We start from the raw sequence: 21,527 nt of genomic DNA on the forward strand, positions 1-21,527 counted from the left end.
GTTATCCAAGTATGCGCGCAGAAGCCTGTATCATGCCGGAGATTTGGGGTTCACGGGCCGTGTTGGGCGGGCAGAGCAGTGTTGTCGCTATGTAAAGGGAGGCGAGTGCGCGCGAAATGGAAGCGTTCGAGAAGCTTTTGACGATATACGAATGGGTATAAGCTCGGATCTTAGGCCGTCAGGAAGACATTGATCGTCCAATTTCCCGGGCGGAGACGGACGGCTCTTGTTTAGAAGAGCAAGATCCGTGGCCTGTTTCATGGGTTTCAAGAGGGCACTAGGAGACTGCCTTGGCACATGCAGGCACATAATTCCATGGCTGCTGCAACGCCCGCTCGTGATCGACGCTTGCCGCTGCGGCATACAGGCACACTCTTGGTCCGGGCGACTTTTTTTCTTTGAGGCTGCGGGAGCCGCCCTGGTGGGCATAGCAGTACAGTGTTCACACGCAGCAGCGTTGCAGCAGCAGCAGCGTCGGGAGGCGACGCGTCAACCGCCTGATGGTCCTAAAGGGAGATCGTCGCGGCGGCGCTGCAGGGACCCCAGCGCTTCCAGCCTAGGGCAGCGTGCTCAGGGGTAATTTAGCACGCAACGTGAAACGCGCATCTGCTCGCCATCTGGGAGCTGTTGTACCGTCCAACCCTGCTCGATGCCTCTCCAACGCCTAAAGAGCGTCTGGAGCCGTCGCTTGCATCAGGCATGATGCAAACCCAACTGACCCCACCATCACCGATCCATCGTGCCGTAGCAAAAGTGCATACTCGGACATTGATCCGAGGGCGTCTCAGGATGTGTGTATGCAAAAAAGGTGGCTCTTATGGCAGTGCTGCGTAGGAGGCTGGGTTGGATGCTGCTCAGGAGACGGAGAGGGAGACGTAGACAATGGTTTGCGTCGGCAGAACAAATACGGCACACCTGGTGCCTTGTAACAGTATCACCCGAGGGCATCGACGCAGACGCAAGACGGACAGTAATGGGCAACGGGTGCTTTCTAGGCCCCACGGGTGCAGAACTGGCGGTGGTTTAGGTTCGCCGGGTGGAACTGATGATCACGTGTTGCATATGTAGGTGTGTATGGGGCGCAGGCTCCCTTTGCCAGCAGCGGACCTGTCGTCATCCTGCCAGAGGCGAGATAAGGCAAGGACTCGTGCAGATCCCGCATAACGTCGAATGATCGCTCGTGTCCGTCAGGGAGACCTTTTTGCAATCAAGCATTCCTTGCAGGATCTGCCTAACTAGCAACCATCTTTCTGGGGTACTGCTGCCGGTGAGGGCAAGCTGTCCTATTTTTGGCCCACGGCAATGGTCCGCTCACAACAGGCAAGACGTCTGTAAAACAACGACTACGGGTTGCTTGGACCATCGGCCTGCATGAGTCGAAACATGCGTGGTGTAAAGAGGGCTTTGACGGCCGCTCTATAGTGTAGTGTGTAAAAGTAAGCCGGAGATGCAGAAGTCATGCGGCACAGCATCCAGCAGTACATGCGCGGCGTGTGCCTCGACGCCCTCTTGCCGGGGAAGTGTCAGAGTTTATGCGAGGGAATTGCTGCTCAAGCCCGCATGTCACCTACAGCATCAAGCTGTCAATTGCGAGAGATTCGCAGAGTCGGAGCAAAGCTCGAGCGGGCCGGCGTATACTGTGTACTTGCTTAGTACAGTATACAGTGGCGTAGGCGTGAAGAGGCGTCATGTTTCACGGAAAATCCCAGTGCTGGCATCGGCCGGTGATCGATCTCGGACGGGCAGCGGAGTGGAAGGGAGGCAATTAGAGAGATTGATTGCATGGAAGTATGCATTCATGCTGCCGGCGGACGACGGCGTGCTCGGTGGCTGAGTCTATCTGAAAGCGGCGCCCCGCTCCGGATAGGAGCGAAAGCTGAGGCTAGGCTGAGGCGACATTGAGGACGATGGATGTCATCCGATGCCTTAACACGAAGTGGACCAGCGATCGAAATTTTGGGTAAATGGATAAAACACAAAAGTCGACGCGTGAGAGGCTAGGCAACGGATCGAGTGGCCCGGTGTGCGCGGAGCTTGCCAAACCACCACCATAACAAAGCCTGATATGCTGACACCAAACATGCAATGGTAGGTGGACATGTGTCATGAGCGAATGGTGGGTGGTGGTGTTGATGGTGTTGAGCGAATAGGAGAGCCTGTGGCGTATTATTACATGGAGTAGCAGACCCGAACACAGGTTTGAGTGACAAACACGGTTGCGTGTCTGTTGGAGTAGCCTCCAACCGAGTGAGACTAGAAAAGAAAGACGGTTGGCCTAATCGAGTATGTGTTGACATGGTATGTGTGCTTTGATCATGCAAATGGCTCCCTACTGCGATGCAACGACTCGTACAATCGATGGCGTCAAGCACAATGGCCGTGGTGGAGGTAGTGCTGGATCGAAAATGGCCCAATTGGTATAGCGCCATTTTGGAGCCACATGCGGTTAGACAATCCAACTCGTCGCGTCGCGTCACGTCACGTCGCGTACGTATCGTGACTTTGGGAAATCACGCTCGCAGTCCAAGCGTGTATGCGGCTGCAATTGACCATACCACACTCGGGCACACAATTCATCGCTGTTCGTTTCTGATACTTACGAAGAGGCCAAGACGCTTTTGCATCAACTCTCTGGCCTTGGGCTTTCTCGCCAACAGTCTGTCCGGCCCTCCACACGCCTTGCAACTCCATCCGATATCAACTTCACACCGTCGTGCCCCGCATTTCATGACGCCGACTTAGTCAGACAACAACCACCTGCCAGCATCGAAGCAATATAACAGTCCTCAGAGATAGCAGCGCTCATGTCACACTCACCAGCACGCGTGCCGGACGCGTCCGCAAAGCCCCGAACGAAGCTCCTCGCAGCACTACGGAAACCCACAGCCGAGTCTTCAGAAAGCGAGGCTGAGTCTGATAATGGCAGCTCAGCATCTGAAGACGAGTCACACGCTCCCATTGCCCTGTCAAAACCCCTCGCAATGCCAATACGCCCACAGTTGAACACAGATATAGCCAATGATGTAGAGGAGAGCGACGGAGAAGATGCATACGAACTTATGAAGAAACGATTGGCTGCCAGCAAGACTTCAGCGGTAGCTGAACCAGCTCTACAACCAGCAGAGGGAGGCGCACATGTCGTTGCTACCGTTGAAAGTAGCAATGACGAAGACGAAATGCCTGTGCGCGCCAACGTTCGCAAGTCGTTTACGAAAAGAACAAAAACCGTGAGCCCTCGTGCTTCGCCATCGCCAAACCTACGATCACGGACAGCATCACCGGGTCTGTTTGTCACCCCAGATCCCTCGCCAATCAAAAACAAGTCTAGGGCAGTAATAGACGCCGGCACCGATTCGGAATCATCACAGCCCGCACATAATGCAGATCTGCAAGAGCGAGTACGACGTATCCGTGAGGAGAGACTGGCAAAACAACAAGAGCAGGAGGCACAGCAAAAAAGGTCCAACAAGACCACGCGGCGCCGGGGCGAAGAGGGCTCTGGAAGCGACACAGATGACGAGAGCGGCAGACGGCTTACCCAACAAGCCAAGCCAACTCGAAAAGCTGGCAAGAAAGCCATGGAGGCAATGGCCCGGGACCAGCAGCGCATCAGTCGCAACATGCAGCTTACGCATCAGGCAAAGACAAAAAAACGCTTCACAACTCAGGATCTTTTCAAAAAGTTCAACTTCCAAGCACCAAATACCGATGCCGCAGCACTTCCAACACCTGAACCAAGCTCGGCATTGACTTCTTCCGACGCAGAGGTGAACCAAGTGCATGATGCCCAGCCGAAAAGCCCATCAAGACAAGAACACGACGTAGAAATGCACGCCGTGCCGAGCGATGAGAAGACGATTGATATGGCGTCAGAGACACAGAACGGCATTCACTCTCCACATCCCGCCAAGCTCGACAAGGGCAAAGGAAGAGCACCAGAGTTCCAACATCTTCCAGAGCATCCTTGGATGAAACAAAAAGAGACGTCGATGCAGCAAAATACTGTAACAGATACAAAGACTGCTCGGGATGACGATATGGTGGAGCTCTCAGACTCAGACGGTGATGTGTCTGTGAAACAGCCAAAAAGCAGATTCCCCGTCTTCGATCGATTGCCCGTCAAGAAAAAGGACGAAGGTGGTTCCCTCGTACACCTGCGTGCTCTTGCCCAATTGGCAAAATCCCCTCCAAAGGTCAAGAAAGGTCAAAAGTCTGTCACTCGTGGCGAGATGGAGCTTTTGTTGGCTCAAAAGGCCCGTGAACAGACTGCCAAAGCTCGAGAGGAGAGAATCGCCGACCTCATCAAACGAGGCCACAACCCCGAAACCGAAGAGGAGAGAGAAAAGCGCCAAGAGGAAATCGACGACATGGTGGCCATGCTCGAAAAGCAAAGACAGGAAGACCTCAAGCTCGCCAAGAGAGAAAAGAACGAGGCCAAGCAAAATGGTGAAACGTTAGATGAACTTCCATCTAGCGACGAGGAAGACGGCGATTATATTGGAAGTGGAGAGGAAAACGCAGGCAACGATGATGATGACGATGAGAACCAAGAAGAAGCTGAAATCGAGCTTTCTGGGTCCGAAGACGAAGAAACCGAAACTCTTGATGGTGCTGAGAGCGGTCAAACAGAAAACACTGACGGGCCTGTTGAGAAAATGGCTGATGAGCATGAAGAGCCAGGAGAGACGGACCAAACACCTCATGATGACGAAGATGTGCACATGGAAGACGATGACGTAAACGTACCTCTTCGAAGGCGAACGGTCAACAGAGCCCGCAATCGAGTCATCGAAGATGAAGATGAAAGCGACACCGAAACCGTCAAAAATGCCTCTCCAACCCAAGCAGCGACTCAAGACGACGCAATGGCCGCCTTCGGTTTCGGGAAAGCCAACGCTGATGTAGGCCTCACGCAAATGTTCGCGGGCACAATGGCCGAGCTTGAATCGGAGTCTCGGTCTGCACCTGTTGTTGACACCGAGCAAGATTCTCTCGAGTTCTTGCGAAACCTGCCCGAAACTCAGCCTGTTGTGCCTTTTAGCCAGGCATCAGACTTCATGGTTCCCAACAGCCAATCCATAGTGTCGCCACAAAAGACGTCACGAACTAGCCCCGAGTCCAACTTGAACTTGGGTATTAGCCAAGTGGTCAAGACTTCACCTACCTTCTCGCAGACACAACCAGATGATTTTGAGCCAACCCAGGACGCCGGCTTTTCCTTCTCGCGTTCGCCAGCAGGTCTCGCCCCGCCCCCATCCACAGTTGACACTGTCATGATGGCTGTTGCCGAGTCTCCAATCAAGCAAAGAAAGGGCAAACTTCAACGCGGAAGACGGGAGATGACTGTAGAATTTTCTGACGTAGAGGAAGACTTGGAAGATCATGATGAAGAGGAAGAAAGTGAAGATGACATTCAGCGGCCACCTAAGCCTAGCAAGGATGCCTTCAGAAAGATGCAGCAGGCGGCCAAGAAGGCAAAGGCGGTAGAAGAATTCGACAAAAAGAACAGCATGGCAAGGGAAGCTGTTATGGAGCAGGCCGAGGAGTCTGAGGATGAATATGCTGGTCTTGGAGGTGCCAGTGACGACGAAGAGGGAGAGGAGGATGAAGAGCTGAAGGCCATGATTGACCACAACGATGTCAAGGTCGACGAACGCCAAATCGCCGCCTTCTATGCGTAAGTACAACTACGTGTCTCATAGTTCATAAAGTCAAGTACTAACACATCGCAGCGACAAGACAAAGAAAGATGATGAGAAGCAGCTTGCCGAGCTTTACAAGAAAATGCAAAGCAAAGGTGGTCTACGTAGGCATGCAGGTGGCTACGATGGCTTCGACATGTCCGATTCTGAAGACGAAGCCGAAATGCGCCAGCGCAAAAAGCGTGCAGCGTTCCAAAAGCAGACCAACGCCTTGTTGCAGGATCAAAAGGTCAAGGCCCTCGCTGACGACGACAAAAAGAAGGCCTTCTTCAACACACTGGCCGACTTTGCTGACGACGGTGAATACGACTACCTCAATATGCCTGAGAAGGAGATGGATGTGGATTCTCCACAGTCTCAGTCCCAACAACAAACCCAAGACGATGACATTGCCATACCAGACTCGCAGAGCCTCTCTACGTCAGAAAACAGCCTGTTGAAACGCAAGTCTGAGAGCTCACAGAAGGAAAACCGTCCACCTCCACACATGCGCCGCACGGCTGCGTCTGACGCACTAAGTCGCAAACCTCTTACAGCTGACGACGTCAAGCACTCTATTTCAGAGCTCATCGAAGACCCACGCGTTGTGATCCCAGACTCACAATTATCAGATGCCGAGGAAGACAAGGAGCAGATACACGCCAGCAAGCAGTTTCCTCAGCGAAAGCCAATCATTGACCGCCTGACTTTGAGTCGGCAATCCACAGTCGAAGAATCTACTGCAACTGCAGAGTCAAACATGGCCTTCCACAACTCGACGCGTGTGGCTACTGCACCAGGCTTCCGCGTGCCCTCACTTATTCGCCAGGCTACCAGTAATCTATCCATCAGCAGTGAGCGCTCTAGTGGCAGTGGTGCTTCTGCCTCAGCCCCCAAGGAAGCGGGTGTTAGAAGAGGCGGTACTGGACGCAGCAATATCCATGCGCAAGCAAGAGAAGCAGAGCGCAGGCAGTTGTTGGAGAAGAAGGAAGGAAAGAGGAAGGAGGCGCTTAGGAAGAAGGTTGAAGGTGGGAGGAAGAAGGGCATGAGGAGTGTATTGAGTGATCTCGGGGGTGGGTTTGAGTAATTTTTCTGACGTTTGCATAATGAGGACGGTGTGGTTGGCATTTGTATCTTACTGGGTTTGGCGTTGTCGTAAGCGTCATGAATCAATGCATCGACGAGCATTTGGACAGCATTTCTTGGTTGGGGATTTAGGGTAGTGTTTGACTTATGGTGTGCGAAATGTCATCATAGTATCATGGGTACTTAATTACATTCATCTCGAAATACGATCTTTTTTGGATGATGCGATGTCTTTCGAATGATCTGCCTGGTGGCTGAACTGGACTTTTGCTTTATCTTTGGAATATTAACCCCGCAGTGCGCGTATAATTCTTCACAATCCGATAGTGAAAGTCATGATTAGTGGGGACATTCTGTGTTAACCTATCAAAGTATCATCTACACAAGATCCAATCGTTTAGAAAGCGATGCAGTGCTGAAAACAAGATGGTATACTGATAGAGCGCACTACGGATTATGAATTATATAGATATAGCAGAACTATGCAAGTGAAGCTACCGCGAGACGCAACGCGATTTCCTATGCTTGTGTGTAATTTCAGATGAGAAAATTCACTATGTTATTTACGTTACTGTATATGTGCGCGATTGTTTTGCAGCTTGCCATGTGCAACAACCATGAATAAAAGCCATAAATCAGAATTTACCTCAGTAACCGTGAAGCCCATATCGAATACAAAAACCATTGACAAAACTATTCCCCATCAGTAATGACAGCGATAAAAAGATGTAAACATAGTCGTGTGTTGCAGTCACTTGGTCTCCCAGTAACAATCTTCAAACGCATTACCCTCACTCTCACTCTCACTGCCCTATATTTTCCATTTCACAAATCCTACAACAACAAAAAACCTTCCAAAAACCCTCTACTCAACTCAACTCCACCGCAACAAGATCCATCTCCACAGAACAAGACCATGCCTCTCTTTTCAGGCAAAGAAGCCTTCGTCATGCTCGGTCTCTCACCAATCCAACCCTCGCTCCACCATCACTCCCAAAACTGCACCATCTGCACTCTCCCTCTCACCATGCACCCGGGCCTCATCTCAGAGCCGCCATCCACAGCTTCAGAAGCAACATCCAATGTAGGTAAACTACCAGCCCCCCCGTGTCAAATTCCCCAAGCCAATTCCCCAGCGCGCTCCGCACCCAGCCACACGCATCAACCTCTGCAACCACATCGTTGGCAAAGAATGCCTGCTCGCGTGGCTCGACATCAGCTGCGCGTGTCCGGTGTGCAACCGCATTCTGTTCGACGCCACCGACGAGGAGATTACGGAGCGCGACGTCGCGTTTGTGTACAAGAAGTTGAGGTGGCTGTGGAGGAAGTGGGAGATTTTCGCGGCGATTGAGAGGGTTATGTGGAGGAGGCGGGTTGAGCGGAGGAGACGCGAAGAGCGGGCTCCTGGTGTTGATCTGGTGGAGGGGGAGAGAGGGGGAGAAGGGGGGGTGTTTGAGGGGGAGTTTTGGGATGGGAGTGAGGAGGGGGAGGTTGTTGAGATGGAGGAGGGTGATGAGGATGAGGAGATGGGAGATGACAACGAGGGATACAACAACGAGAGCTACAACAACGAGGGCCACGACGAGGGCTACGAGGGGGAGAATGAAGGCGAGGGCCATGATGGTGTCGGCGGTTCAGAAGATATGGACATTTCAGAGTCTTCAGAGTGACTGGGCTCGAACTCTACACAACAGCTGCTGGAATTATCGGAATATCCAGAGTAAGCCAACTCAAAAGACTACATATCGGATGGAGAACTGCTCGGATGCTTGATCAACACGTTAGACGCATACAACGCTACAACACCCACATTTGGGTACCATGACGCCACCCCAGACATGGGCGCGGATACTGACAAGTGTCATTCCCCCCCCCCCCCCCCCCCAAAAAAAAAATCAAAACTTTTATACACACACACACACACACAAAAAAAAAGATCTCTCATCGTTTAAAGTGCCCATGTCTTGCAATGTGTTTCCAACGCTCAGCTTACGCAAACTGTGGAATCCAGGTTCCGACCAAGACCCCTTTCTTACACTGACATTAGGTCGAGATCCATCGCACCCACTCAACCTAACGCCAATCCACCTCGCTAGCATTGGTGCACCATGGAATGTACTTCAGTAATCCGGCACCCATCCACCCATCGTAGACACTACATAAAGGGGAAGGAGGGGGGGAGCTGATAGTCGTACATTCAGCTGAAATACTAGTCTATCTTTTACCTCTACATCAAATACTCGCGACTTTGTTTATTCTTTCTCTTTGTTATTCCTTTCAACCCACTTTTTTTTATCGGGTTATAAATACCCACCGAAAGAAAAGAAAAGAAAATGCTATACTCACCACGAACCGCCTTTTTGAAAAAAGACACGGAACCCTGCACTAGTAGTACAACGTCAACCTGCACATGTCCCATCTGCCACGAAACAATCGCAAGCACAAACTCAACACGCGGACTGCGCATCTGCATACGAAACACCAAGACGGCAGCTCGAATGTTCGTCTTGACCTACTACTACCAGCGCACTTACTCGACGGGCCACAAGAGCAGCAGTAACGTGCTGTTTCGGCCACGCAGCAAGCCGTCGCGCAGCAACTCGATGATGCGGATTAAGCGGTGCGGGCACGCGTTTTGCTACGACTGCCTCGAGACGTGGGTGCAGAAGCAGAATACTTGTCCCATGTGCCGGGATCGGCTGTTTAGTGAGCCAGGGCGTGAACGGTACAACAGGAGTGGTGAGAGTGAGCAAGGGGATAGGACGTTGTTGTTGACGTTGAGGGGATATCTGGATATGCGGGAGGCGAGGGAGGCGAGCGAGCCGGTTGTGCGGAGTGCGCTTGGTGGGGATGGGCATGGTTATGGAGGAGATGAGTGGGCGGATGGGTATGGGGATGTAGGTGGAATAGTGCGGGGGAGCGAGATGGTATGACGCAGGCGAAAGACATGGTGGAGGACGGCACAAGTAAACATGGAAAACAAGAAATGATGGGCAGGTGGTGGCATCTGTGGCGCACTCTCAAGTGTGCTTGTTTGGCTGCTTTTGGTACAAGTAAAGAGCCTGTAGTCTAGGTGTGGGGCCGTTCTACTATGGTAGTGTATACCATCAATGTGGATTTTCAAACAAGGGAGCGCTGATGGATTGGTGGTGGCTGTGCACCAGAACAAGAAGAGTGTGGCTTTAGCGCAAGTCTGCTTCTCGGTGGAGTAGTTGTAGTGGAGTAGGAGGATTGTGACTGTCTCGGGATATCCGAAGCCCTAACGCATGGTGTTTTGGGCTTGGCCGCATACAGCATTACTACAGTGTAGTAAATGGCCTGAATACAAATAGCGTGCAGATGTGCAAACTGTAGCAAAGAAAAAAGCTCTGGCCACGTCACAAGCAAATCCGGGGCAGAGGTTCTGGGTTCTTGCATGACAGATGCGGGAGTGTCTCGGCTTTCATGCTTGACTTTTGACATGGAGCGTTGCAAAGCGACCGGTGACCCTGTTACGTTGAACCCGTGATCATGACAAGATTGACCAACACTATACATGGGCTTTGTTGCTCTCACCGGTCGGTGACACCTGGAAGATGCCATGAGCCATGAAGGCAGGCCATGATTGTCGTCAGCACTGGCACCGGGGTTAGCGACCTACAGACAAGTAGGCAGACGTGGAGTTGCAGTGTGCATGGGCAAAACAAACGTGCAAGTGCATATGTTCAACAGAAGCAACAGAGCCAAGCACATTTTTTCTTTCCGGTCAGCACAGACGTGAGTCACACATAAGCGAAGCAAAGATGCATGGCACCCCAGATGCGGCGGCGAGCCAGTGCCAGCCAGTGCCAGCACCAGCAGCCAACGCCTTTGCACCCCACCCCACATGGCCTCTACTTACTTGTGCTGCCTGGACATGTGTCGCACGTCCGTGTATAAAGCGACGCGATGCTGTCGTTCTCGCAGCGACGCCGAGTGCGTCGATGCTTCATGCGCTGCTGTCAGAGCGACACGCGGCAACAAAGCAGGGGGAGGCGTAGGCCGTCGCACCAGTCGCAAGGGGGGGTGCAGGTCGCGGCAGCACCGCAGCTGAGCAGGGCAGGCAGCAAAAGGCATCAGGTCGTGCTGCTGTGAAAAATTTATCTTTTCGCGTTGCGCCGTTGCAAGGTGGCCAGAGGGCGGCAAATGAGGCGAGGGGGTCGAGTGGACGGGCTGGGGGTTGGGCCTTGGCTCAATCCGGGTCAGTGCGTCGTCATGGCTGGTACTCGTAGGCACCAGCAAAGCTGCCATGATGATCAGTCCAGCAACCGCAAACTGCTCTCGCCCCCACGACGCCGCCAGGCTGTGCAATATACATGCGTGCGGCGTGCTGCAGTGCTGGTAACAATGGACAGCGGGACGAGTGGTGCCGTGCAGACATGGGCGAGTGCATGATGATAAGTAGTCGATTGGCCATGATGGACAATGGGATGGCGGTGATGACGGGCAGAGGAGGTGAAGGAAGAGGCGAGTTGCATGATGCTGGCGAGCCCCCTTTTCTTCACTGGCAAAATCTTCTCGCTACCCAAAAGGTGACGCTAAGCCCCCCAATCGCTGCCCTATCCCTGCCCACTAGCGCCGCTCTAGCAGCTTGGCACGTCGCCGCCTGCGACTATAAGTACTCGGCTTCCCCCCAACTTTTTGACGAGATTTCCGCCTTGCCCGCCGTTGTCGCAACACCGCAACCTCTCAGCCCCCATCGCCGCAGATCGAACTCAATCTAGTTTCACCTGCGCGCCCTCTAATACTTGCGACCCACAAGCTTCGGTGTGCCCAATTTGCACATATCCACTCTCTCAGAGGTCCTAGGCGACTGCGATACTGCGATCGGCGCTAGCTTCATCCAGCCTGCGATAGCCTTGCGAAGTAGCCTCAGCCCCAGTCGACCAAACGACTTACCCCGCCAAAGGCTTACTGGCTACGCTTTTGGTCACTTAATCTCCACACTAACCCGGCCGTCCTCTTTGCGACAGCCTCATCTGCTACCACTACCACTACCACATCACCTACTCGACAATAGTCTTGTCGGCGTTCGCGAGGGACACATTCGCTTGTAGCTCTCCTGCCTCCGGTACCGTCTCCACCTAGCCTATAGGCAGACCCCATCTCCCCGTGCGTCGACCGACCTCGCTCTATCCAGGCGATCTCGTAGTCCGCCCGCTCTTGACCGTCGCTGCCGTCGCAAAGATCTCTATTCTGACCTGCGCAGTCTGTCAAGATACCTATATCTCTCCACTAGCGTCTATCGCTCCAAATCCAATCAATAATCTCATCATGGATCCAAACTCTCTCACCTCTCATCCGTCCACCGCCGCACAGGCTCAGACGGTAAGCTCTTGTGATGTCTCACTCATTTGCCGCGCCATTCTAACCTCGTCTCCCAGTTCGTCGCCCCTGGCTCTCTCTCCTACCCTCAAGGCGCGAACTTGGACATGACTGCACCCTCCACTGAGCACAACACTCAACAAGTCGCTGAAAACGCGAACGGTGTTGCTACCCCCGCGGCTACTCCCGATACCCAGAATGGTCAAGTGCCCTCTGGTATCGTGCCTACTCTTCAGAACATTGTCGCTACCGTCAACCTCTCCGCTCGCCTTGACCTCAAGACCATTGCTCTTCACGCCCGCAACGCCGAGTACAACCCCAAGCGTTTTGCTGCCGTCATCATGCGTATTCGTGAGCCAAAGACAACGGCTCTGGTCTTTGCGAGTGGAAAGATGGTCGTCACTGGTGCCAAGTCTGAAGATGATAGCCGTCTTGCTTCCCGCAAATATGCGCGGATCATCCAGAAGCTGGGGTTCAGTGCCAAGTTCACCGTACGTCTTGTCGCACTAACCATGTTTCAGCCCAATGCTAACTTATAACAGGACTTTAAGATCCAGAACATTGTCGGCTCTTGCGACATTCGCTTCCCCATCCGTCTGGAGGGTCTTGCCTCGCGCCATCACACTTTCTCGTCCTACGAGCCAGAACTGTTCCCTGGTCTCATCTACCGTATGATGAAGCCTAGGATCGTTCTTCTTATCTTCGTCTCGGGTAAGATCGTCCTCACCGGAGCAAAGGTCCGTGAGGAAATCTACCAGGCGTTCGAGCTCATCTACCCAGTCTTGTCGGACTTCCGCAAGTCTTGAGCAATTCTCTCCACAATCTTTTCCTCCATCAGCCTTGAATAACCACCTGGCTTCCAGGTGACATGGCTATGACTTGGGTATTCTCTTCAACCTTGTCTTTTTTTTGCGGCATTGCATGGTGTTCAAAGGTGGGCTTCTTTTCCTTCCTCTCAAACTTTCCCAAAACTCTACAACATATATCCCCAGTCACGATTAGACATCTGTACATGGGCAGTCTTCATCTCTTGGTAATCCGGTTACTGAAGGCTTTTCTTCTCTCTTCTCTTTTTTTTTTGATGGGTACGATTGCGTTGGCGGGAGGCGCGTGTGGGGACGATACCGAGATTGCTTTATTGGACAGATGATGAAACGCGAGGACGCGTTGATGAGTGCGACCGTAAAAGTTCGCACTAAGGAGGGCCCTCTTTGGTTGCCGATAGGATGCCAGGGCTCCTCGGTGATGGATCCTCAATATCCATTGTGTATGTGTATATGACTCTTGGCCTTGAGACAAGTTCGGCATTAATGTCATTACGATATGATAATATCTCATGGCCCTGCTAGGCTTGTGATGCTTCTCCTTCATCTCATGTCTTATACATTGCCTGCCCACAAGATACCCCCATCGCTTGGAAATACCCACTCGTCCAAGCTCAACATGTCGGACTTGCTGAACAGCAAGTAGAAGTACTTGAGTGTCTGCATCGTCATCCTGAACTCTTCGTCATCTCTTTCAGTGTCGCCATTAAGCGCTTGCTCAACCTTGTCTTCCATAACTTGCTCCACACCCTTCCACATCTGCCACCCAACCTCCCTCCACCTCTCTTCTCCCGTAACCCGGTACAGAGCAAACAAACTCATCACCACTTCTGGCCGCACGCTCGGCCCCTTTTTATCCCATATCTTCTCGAACCCAGGGTACTCTTGTTCGGGCCACACATTGGGGTCAAACGAGCAGTCTTCGTCACTGTTGCTCAGTTTCGACGATGAACAGGCTAGCATCGAGAAGTTCTTTGGCATCATGTTGCCGTTGAAAGAAGGAGGGGCGTGCAGGGTTGTCCATATGCAGCCTTCGGTCAGAAGACGCGCGTAGGTGAGATGGGTATCGTTGTGCGTGAGTGCTGCTGACAAGGCGAGTGTGCTGCCGAGAGTGCATGACGAAATGTCGAGGTTGTGGGTGAGGGTTATGTGATATCTTTGCGAGGTGTATGCGGGGCTGGCCATCATGACGGATTCGTTCGTGGGGGTTACGGGGCGGAAGAGGATGTGCTGGATGATGGCGTCAAGGGCGCTTGCGGACATGCTGCTGAAGGGTGATGAAGTGGGCGCGGCGGCGAGGAGACGGGGCATTAGGGCGTGTTGTGCATATGTAGGACCCGATGCGGCATTGACATCGAAGGTATTGTGCGAAGTCAGGTCGAAGGTTTGCAAGTTGATTTCGGCGGGCCAGAGACCGGGGATTTTGGTGCTGCTTTGCTGCGATTCGAGGATATCTGTGACACGCATTACAGCGTCGTAGAATCGCATGTCGCCTGTCAGCTGCGACAGTCTGACAAATGCTAGATTGTATGTCGTAAGTTCTGCGAGTGTGGCATTTCCCGATAATTCTTGTTCCACACCGTCGGCGACTTTTGTTGCACTCCAGGATGTGATAGGTAAGCGGCTTGGAGTGTCGAAGAAGGTATAGAGCATGTCGCCCAACTCGAGGACTTTTTCTAGGAGCCGACTATCGCGACACTTTTGGAGGTCGTATGCTGAGAGTAGAGCGTACAGTAGTCGCGTCGTTTGTGGTAAGCTAGTTATCTGGTCGTGTGGTTCGAAATTTATCTCTGTCATGGCCGCGACGGCTTCTTTGAACTCCTCAGTCAATCCCATAATCCAAAAGTTCTCGAGACTTTCTATGAGCATAGTGGTCTGGTCTGTCATCATCGACTGTGAACTCTCAACTATTGCTGCACCTGTTGCTGCACCTGTTGCTGCATCCCTTTCTGCACTCCAGTATTTTTGGAATGTTGCTTTGACTGCGGCATGACGACGAGAGCGCACAACTGTCTCTCGATACGAGGATGCATCGGTGATGAATTTATGCTGGATTCTTGATGAATGGCCACTTGCTGGCCATGGTAGCTGTGCTAGGGCATTTACAGCATAGTGTTGGGTAGTAGTCCTGTAGAAGCTATGCTTTGATGAGGTTGATACAGAAGGGTTTGAAAGGTGGGTAGAACAGGAGTGTTCATATGGTTGAGAAGAAAGAAACCAGAAAGAATGGTTGGACTTGTAGAAAAGAAGAATGGTGAGGGAGACCAATAGGAGAAGACCTGACCACCGTGTACCGGTTCGTGACCTGGCTGGCGATAGGCCGAAAGGGAGGGAGCCTTTGCGATTATGCATGATGATTGAGAGTTTTCAAGGAACGATGAAGAGAATCCTGAGGGAAACGCGAGGAAATAAAACCATCAAGGTGGTGGTGCGGCCGGAACAATTCATGTTTCAATGATACAGTTGCTATTTGTGAGCAGTTATGGAAACCATTCGCATCGTTGCGTGTGTCAGTGGTGCCCCTGGTTGAAGTTCAAGTAGAGTTCAAAACTCTTTGGTTTCGAAACATGTCTAGCAACATATTTTTTGCTGTGTGAGCCCTTAGTAATTCCATGACTATTCGGACGGAAGTGTGTAGAGCCTGGAGATATGATGCCGGGATGATGGAACGTGATGGTGCCTAGGGAGGGGTGGGTAGGTGCGCGGAGCGTGCAGTTGAAAACAAGAGAAGTGTGCGAAGAGCCCTGGAAGTATTTTGCCCTTATATACGAGGCTCCTGGAGGAATTTTGCATTCTTGTACCTTGGACGGTGGGATTGTGGGAAACGAGGGAACTGTTGGGTCGTGCGGGTCTGCATGCAGCCGTGTGCGTCAGTAGCTTGGCGCCTTCCTCCTTTCAACAATCACAGCAAGCCATGTTGCCATGGCTTCACGCTCACGCCCTCACTCTTTACCGCGTAGTGATGTAGCCGCCACTTTTCCTGTAGCTCTAATATGTAATTTTTCTTATACCGATGCATTCCTTCCTTAGGCCCTACCAGTACTGCCGCCTTTCCCATCGCAGCCGCAGTCATGCACATCCCTCTCTTCCGCATCTGGTACTCGACCACGTACACAGCGATCCTCATCATCCTGCTCCTGTTCCTCGCCGTCACCCCTGCCGACACGATATACCAGTCGATAAAATCCAACGAGATCCAGAAGCTGTTCGTCATTGGCGGAGTCTATGTCCTTACGAGTCTGATTGTGTTGTTGATTTACTCGACGCGCATCTACACGAATAGGACCGTGCTTGCTGCGATACCAAAGAGCTATGTGCCAGTCGAGGAGGGAGAAGTGGGCAAGGGGGTGAGGAGGATGATAGTCAAGCATTTCAAGAGAAGTGCCGTTGTTGCATGGGACAGCAGGCCGAGGGACCTCAGGGGTGAGGTCGAGGATGAAGATGAAGAGAAAGGACAGCTTTCGCGCGCAGGAACGGCTGAGAGTAAGAAGGATAAAGAAAAGTCGCACAAAAAGAAAGGTCATCACCACCATGCGCCTGATGCGACCATCATACCCGTCTCTCCAAAGTCGCCGCCTTGGGGACATATTTCCCATCCTGGTTGGGCTTCTCCCTCTTCGCCGGACCTGCCTAACCTGCAGTATTGGAGCGTTATCTGCGAGCTCCCCAATCTCATCGAAGCAAAGGCCGTTTCGCTTGCGCCGCCTGACCCTGCGCTTGAAGAAAGCGCCCAGCAATACCCGGACAATGCACCGCCTCTACCAGATGCTCGAATCGTCACCCTGCTCCAGCGCCCGCGCGCAATGGGTTTGCGCGAATACCTGTCCCGACTCGCAGAATTCGGACTGCTGAACCCACCCTCGCTCGGCCCTGCATTCCTCGCGCAATACGAGTATGCGCGCTTCTCCACAGCCAGCCTAACTGAAACACAATTCCGCGATCTCATGGCCATTTTTGCAGAAGTCCTAAACGGCATGACAGAAGTAGATCCGGACGTTATCGAGGAAGCACGCGCACTGGATGTGGAATCAGACACACGCAGTCTTGCGCCTACAGAATCCAGCATGGACTCAACCGTCTCCTCGCACTCACACATGCCCTACCGTACACCGCAACTCGACCGCAAATCCACCCTGTCATCTCTCAACAGCTTCCTGTCCACATCAAGCAGCGACGCCTCCACACCGCACTCTCCGCAAACCGTCCGCACCGCACCCTCACGCCAGCACGAGCGCGGCTCCACCATCTACGGCACACCCTCGCAGCGATCGCTCGCCGGTTCAGAATCCGAAACAGGATCCGTGATCATTCACGCCCGCTCGCGACGCAGCCCGAGTACCATTCTCCCAAATTCTAGTGAGAGCTCGTTGGGTTCCCAGGGCAGTGTTATACGTTTGAATTTGAATCCCAGTGAGGGCGAGTTGCCGTATCAGTACAATATCGACGGGGGATGAATGGATGTATGAACTTGGGACGAACGATATAAACACATTTGCACACACACATGTTGGACACGCTAGAAAAGACGTGGAGTTCGACCAGATACGCTTGGAGTTCAAGCGTACGCCAGAGAGAAAGCACGCAGTAACGATTGCGCGCCGAGGAAGACGAGAAGGAAAGAAAAAGAGGGGAACATCCAGTGCCGAGGTTGCGACGTGGAAGAAAAAAAAACAAGAAGAGGAAAAGGAAGAAGAAAGAGGAGATACCCACTGCACAAGTGCAGTCAGTAATCGGCACAAGAAGTTTGTGTCTGAGGCACGCATACGCAGTCTCTCCAAAACCCAATCACTTGCGATTCCACGTTTTGGAAGCCCCCAAAAAAGTAACACTAGATTTTCAAGGACGCAAAAGTCCATATTTATTTATTCACCATACTTTCTTGTACATAATTTTTTTTACTTTATTTATTACGGTATTCACATAACCAAAGATGTTACATATTGGTGTTCAAATATTTCATATTCAACTTTGATTTTTTGAAGAAAGTTTAGAGTTGCTAAAAAAAAACTACTTGTGGATTCGCATATACATACATACATCTGAACGAGGCATGGGAAAAAATCGTACAAGATACTCTCTCTCTCTCTCTCTCTTTCTTGGTTTAAGCCACTTTGAACGTTTTTTCTTCTTTATTTATTTTCTTACTCGGCAACCCAGACAGCAGCCATACCCATACCGGTACCAATGCACATGCTGGTGACACCGATTTGCTGCTTTGTTCGCCTGAGCTCGGTGAGCAGAGTGCTGACTTGCCTGGCGCCAGTGACACCGAGGGGGTGGCCAAAGGCAATAGCACCACCCTTGGGGTTGATCTTCTTCATGTCGAGACCAAGTTCGTTGATGCAGTAGAGGCACTGGCTGGCGAAAGCCTCGTTGATCTCGTAGATGTCGACTTCGTTCTTGTTCAGACCGGTCTTCTCAAGCACAACGGGGATAGCGGCGGCGGGACCGACACCCATCAGTAGCGGAGGTACACCGACAATGGAGGCCTGGACGAATTTGCCAATGATCTTTTGGCCGAGGCGCTCGGCTGTGCTGCGTTTCATCAGGAGCACGGCGGCGGCACCGTCAGAGATTTGAGATGCGTTACCAGCGTGGATGGAGCCGTCTTTGGAAAAGGCAGGGCGAATCTTGCTAAGAGATTCGGGGGTGATGCCTTGCCTGACGCCATCATCCTTGCTGACGGTGATGGTCTCCTCCTTGTCGGTCTTGGGGTTGGTCCACTTGACGGTCAAGGGTGCGATTTCCTCGTCAAAGAGACCCTTGTTTTGAGCCTCGACGGCCTTTTGGAACGACGACGCGGCAAAGGCGTCTTGGTCAGCTCGCGCAATGCCCTTGGCCTTTGCCATTTGCTCCGACAACACGCCCATGGGTACCTTGCAGTTTGCGGCTTCCTTGTGGTTCTCGAGGAGCTCGGAAAACTCAGTGACGGCGCCTGGTCCGTATTGTGTGCTCATGCTCTCTGCGCCTGCGCCAATACCGACTTCAATCATGCCAGACTTGATTGCGTTGGCGATGTCGACGCATGCCTGGAGACCAGAGGAACATTGCCTGTTCAAGCTCTTGACTGCGGTCGTGGTAGGGAAGCCAGCAGCAAGAGCAGCAGCGCGGAACTCTGTTGCGCCACCACCCGGGGCGAGAACAGCACCGACAGCGATGTCCTCGACGAGCTTAGGGTCAATACCCGAGCGCTCGATGATGGCCTTGTAAGCACCGTGAAGAAGATCAGCTGCTTGTGTATCTTTGAAGCCTCCCTTTCCGCCCTTGGTGAAAGCTGTGCGGAGCGCGCAGGTTACAACAACCTGTCAAACATATTGTCAGTATGCAGATTCTGAAAGAGGCGCTTGCCTCGTCACGCTGAAACCTGGTGTAAACACTCACATCGTCAGGCCTCTTCTCAAGGAGGTTCTTCCTTCCCTTGGATCCTGATGCGCCAGAGCTTGCAGAACCACCGAGGAGATGGCCTTCGACCTGCGTAAGGCGCTCTTGTACTATACAGCAGCGCCGTCAGTATACCGTGTCAAAATCATGTCTTTGTGCACCAAAACATACCTTTGTTGGGGGCTTGGTTTGCCATGTTGACGCTCGAAGACGATATGAAGACGAGAGATGTGAGTTGGGAGATGGAAGAAGGAGAAGAGGGTAAGAGAAGGAAGGTGAGTAGAGAACAGACGAGAGAGGGAGAGAAGCTGGTGTATACACCTAGTCTTCTCGCGCTCGGCTCAATGCAACTAGGTCATTTGCCTCGCATTCGCCGAGGCAAGTACTGCTTTGGGTTAGTGTATTTGCGGGGGTCGTCATGCCTTCCGGGGAAGGTAGTTTTCACATGCTTTGGGGGGGAGTCGGAGGGATGGGCGGTCAGAGCACGCTTCACATGTCAGTCAGCACAGTGTTGCTTGCCATGTGCTCGGATTTGTAACGTTCTTGGATATTTAGTGTGATGTTGCTGATGCAGATGAGATTTCTGGTTAGAAACACCACCTTTCAGCGCAGCCCCCAAGAAAAGACATATTGTCAGATTTCAAGCTAACTGCCAGGCCTAGCTATGCCTGCCATTCTCGAATCTAATTCGAGCCAAGTAAAGCGATACATGTAAGTTCGTAATATTTCGTTGCAGCCATTTGAAGCTGCTCTCACCCCGGAACGCCCTGCTCAAACACAACAATTTCTTGGCACACTAAAGAGTGCCCGACTTCATCGCTTACTATCAGCATCCTGCCACGGACTGTCCCTGACCTGTCTCTCTAGCTCATCTACAATACTACTCCTCTGTACTTCCTCGTAGCCTGGCGGTGGATCCGATGGCGGTTCAAAGTGCTCTTGCTGCGTCCGTGGGCTCGACAGCGAGCTCGATGCTGGTGGGCTTGAGGGTTCGGGCGCCGCAACGGAACTGCCGACACCACTCATACTTCCGACTGCAGAGTTGTCCATTGGCGGGCTAGGTAGCGGGTCAGGTACTCGAGCGTGCTGTCGGCTCTCTTCGTAGGCCGGTAGATCGTCGAGATGCACGTTGTTCATGTTCACACCACCAACACCTCTGGTTCCATCCTGCACATCACCACCGCTCTCCCGCGCTATCTCGATGGCTTGCCGTAACCGTTCCTTCAGTCGCTCGAATATGCTTGCGAAATCGAATGCACCGCCCTCTTTGAATTCCAGAACAAGGTCGAGCTCAGAATGCTGTGGAGGTATGCCGCCACCTTGGACAGGCTGAATGATGGCTTCCCATTTGTTTGCGCCGAACCATGGCGCTGTTACACGCGAGTCGGTTACGTTGAGAATGGGAACGGCGAAGGATTGCAATTGTGGTGTTGGGTTGACGGGCAGATAGATCATCTACGATGCAAGTTAGCTCCACAATGGGATGGGTCAGGCCATGTTTGCCTGGCAAGGGAGGATGGATGTATCGTACTCGTCGATTGGTGAGGAAAACGACGCCCGACTTGCATTGTTGCGAGTAAGACTCGCTCGGAGGGTGTCGGTGGCTGGTCTGCAATGAGAGCGTGGTTCGAGGAGGAGACTGGTACAGCGTCTGCTCGCCGGGGAGAGGGGTGTAGCCGCCATTCTCAGCGAGCATCACCCAGCTGGACTTGCGGTTAGACTTTGTCTTGCTGGTCATTTTCTCGGACCTAAAGCCCATGGTGCAGTGCTAGGGTGCGTTCTTATGCCCTGGGTGTAGGCTGCCTCAGGCTGGCGCAGGTAAAGCCGTGGGGGAAGAGGGGCAGGCAGCAGCAACACCGGGCAAGAAAGGGCAGCAGTAACAACAACGATGATGATGATGATGATGATGATGATGATGACAGAGAGAGCGGAAAGGAGGAGAGAGAAGAGAAAGGTGTACTGACTTGACAGACATGGTCGAGACTTGTTGCTGGCTGCAAACTTGTTCACGGTAAAGCGTGAATAGTTCGCCCACACCCAGCAGTGCCAATGCAAGCCCTCCTGCGTGCACTAATAGTGCCTGCGCCCGCCCGGACGTCTTTCGGGCCGACGACCGCCTCCTATCAAAAGTCGAGCTGTGGCTCCCGCGTGGATGCGAGTGATCTGTCTAGCGGCTGGTGTGGAGACGAACGGTGGGGTTGCTGAGCTCGAT

The 21,527-nt window shown here is 52.5% G+C and overlaps 9 protein-coding genes across 9 annotated transcripts; 6 read left to right on the forward strand and 3 right to left on the reverse strand.

Moving 5' to 3' along the window:
- Nucleotides 1-2,373: 2,373 nt before the first annotated feature.
- COCVIDRAFT_87710 (hypothetical protein) lies at nucleotides 2,374-2,742 on the forward strand (the record flags this gene model as incomplete). Its single annotated transcript, XM_014705495.1, has 1 exon — nucleotides 2,374-2,742. One exon carries the CDS (start codon nucleotides 2,374-2,376, stop codon nucleotides 2,740-2,742), a length of 369 nt encoding a protein of 122 aa, XP_014560981.1.
- Nucleotides 2,743-2,804: 62 nt separating this feature from the next.
- On the forward strand, nucleotides 2,805-6,768 carry COCVIDRAFT_12363 (hypothetical protein; the record flags this gene model as incomplete). Its single annotated transcript, XM_014705412.1, has 2 exons — nucleotides 2,805-5,677; nucleotides 5,733-6,768. The coding sequence occupies 2 exons, from the start codon at nucleotides 2,805-2,807 to the stop codon at nucleotides 6,766-6,768; spliced, it is 3,909 nt and encodes a 1,302-aa protein (XP_014560898.1).
- A 915-nt stretch (nucleotides 6,769-7,683) lies between these two features.
- On the forward strand, nucleotides 7,684-8,437 carry COCVIDRAFT_87977 (hypothetical protein; the record flags this gene model as incomplete). The annotated part of the gene is made up of 2 exons (XM_014705496.1): nucleotides 7,684-7,851; nucleotides 7,904-8,437. The coding sequence occupies 2 exons, from the start codon at nucleotides 7,684-7,686 to the stop codon at nucleotides 8,435-8,437; spliced, it is 702 nt and encodes a 233-aa protein (XP_014560982.1).
- A 669-nt stretch (nucleotides 8,438-9,106) lies between these two features.
- COCVIDRAFT_56777 (hypothetical protein) lies at nucleotides 9,107-9,475 on the forward strand (the record flags this gene model as incomplete). Its single annotated transcript, XM_014705497.1, has 1 exon — nucleotides 9,107-9,475. A coding segment is annotated over one exon (369 nt), but the record flags the coding sequence as incomplete, so codon positions are not given.
- Nucleotides 9,476-12,059: 2,584 nt separating this feature from the next.
- Nucleotides 12,060-12,916, forward strand: COCVIDRAFT_87975 (hypothetical protein; the record flags this gene model as incomplete). The annotated part of the gene is made up of 3 exons (XM_014705498.1): nucleotides 12,060-12,113; nucleotides 12,170-12,601; nucleotides 12,653-12,916. The coding sequence occupies 3 exons, from the start codon at nucleotides 12,060-12,062 to the stop codon at nucleotides 12,914-12,916; spliced, it is 750 nt and encodes a 249-aa protein (XP_014560984.1).
- A 573-nt stretch (nucleotides 12,917-13,489) lies between these two features.
- COCVIDRAFT_22939 (glycoside hydrolase family 47 protein) lies at nucleotides 13,490-14,803 on the reverse strand (the record flags this gene model as incomplete). The annotated part of the gene is made up of 1 exon (XM_014705437.1): nucleotides 13,490-14,803. One exon carries the CDS (start codon nucleotides 14,801-14,803, stop codon nucleotides 13,490-13,492), a length of 1,314 nt encoding a protein of 437 aa, XP_014560923.1.
- A 1,202-nt stretch (nucleotides 14,804-16,005) lies between these two features.
- Nucleotides 16,006-17,388, forward strand: COCVIDRAFT_87973 (hypothetical protein; the record flags this gene model as incomplete). The annotated part of the gene is made up of 1 exon (XM_014705499.1): nucleotides 16,006-17,388. One exon carries the CDS (start codon nucleotides 16,006-16,008, stop codon nucleotides 17,386-17,388), a length of 1,383 nt encoding a protein of 460 aa, XP_014560985.1.
- Nucleotides 17,389-18,075: 687 nt separating this feature from the next.
- Nucleotides 18,076-19,511, reverse strand: COCVIDRAFT_87683 (hypothetical protein; the record flags this gene model as incomplete). The annotated part of the gene is made up of 3 exons (XM_014705500.1): nucleotides 18,076-19,236; nucleotides 19,316-19,425; nucleotides 19,487-19,511. 3 exons carry the CDS (start codon nucleotides 19,509-19,511, stop codon nucleotides 18,076-18,078), a joined length of 1,296 nt encoding a protein of 431 aa, XP_014560986.1.
- A 617-nt stretch (nucleotides 19,512-20,128) lies between these two features.
- COCVIDRAFT_34008 (hypothetical protein) lies at nucleotides 20,129-21,053 on the reverse strand (the record flags this gene model as incomplete). The annotated part of the gene is made up of 2 exons (XM_014705501.1): nucleotides 20,129-20,770; nucleotides 20,847-21,053. The coding sequence occupies 2 exons, from the start codon at nucleotides 21,051-21,053 to the stop codon at nucleotides 20,129-20,131; spliced, it is 849 nt and encodes a 282-aa protein (XP_014560987.1).
- Nucleotides 21,054-21,527: the final 474 nt, after the last annotated feature.

Source organism: Bipolaris victoriae (assembly GCF_000527765.1).
Source record: "Bipolaris victoriae FI3 unplaced genomic scaffold scaffold_8, whole genome shotgun sequence".
NCBI lineage: Eukaryota > Fungi > Ascomycota > Dothideomycetes > Pleosporales > Pleosporaceae > Bipolaris > Bipolaris victoriae.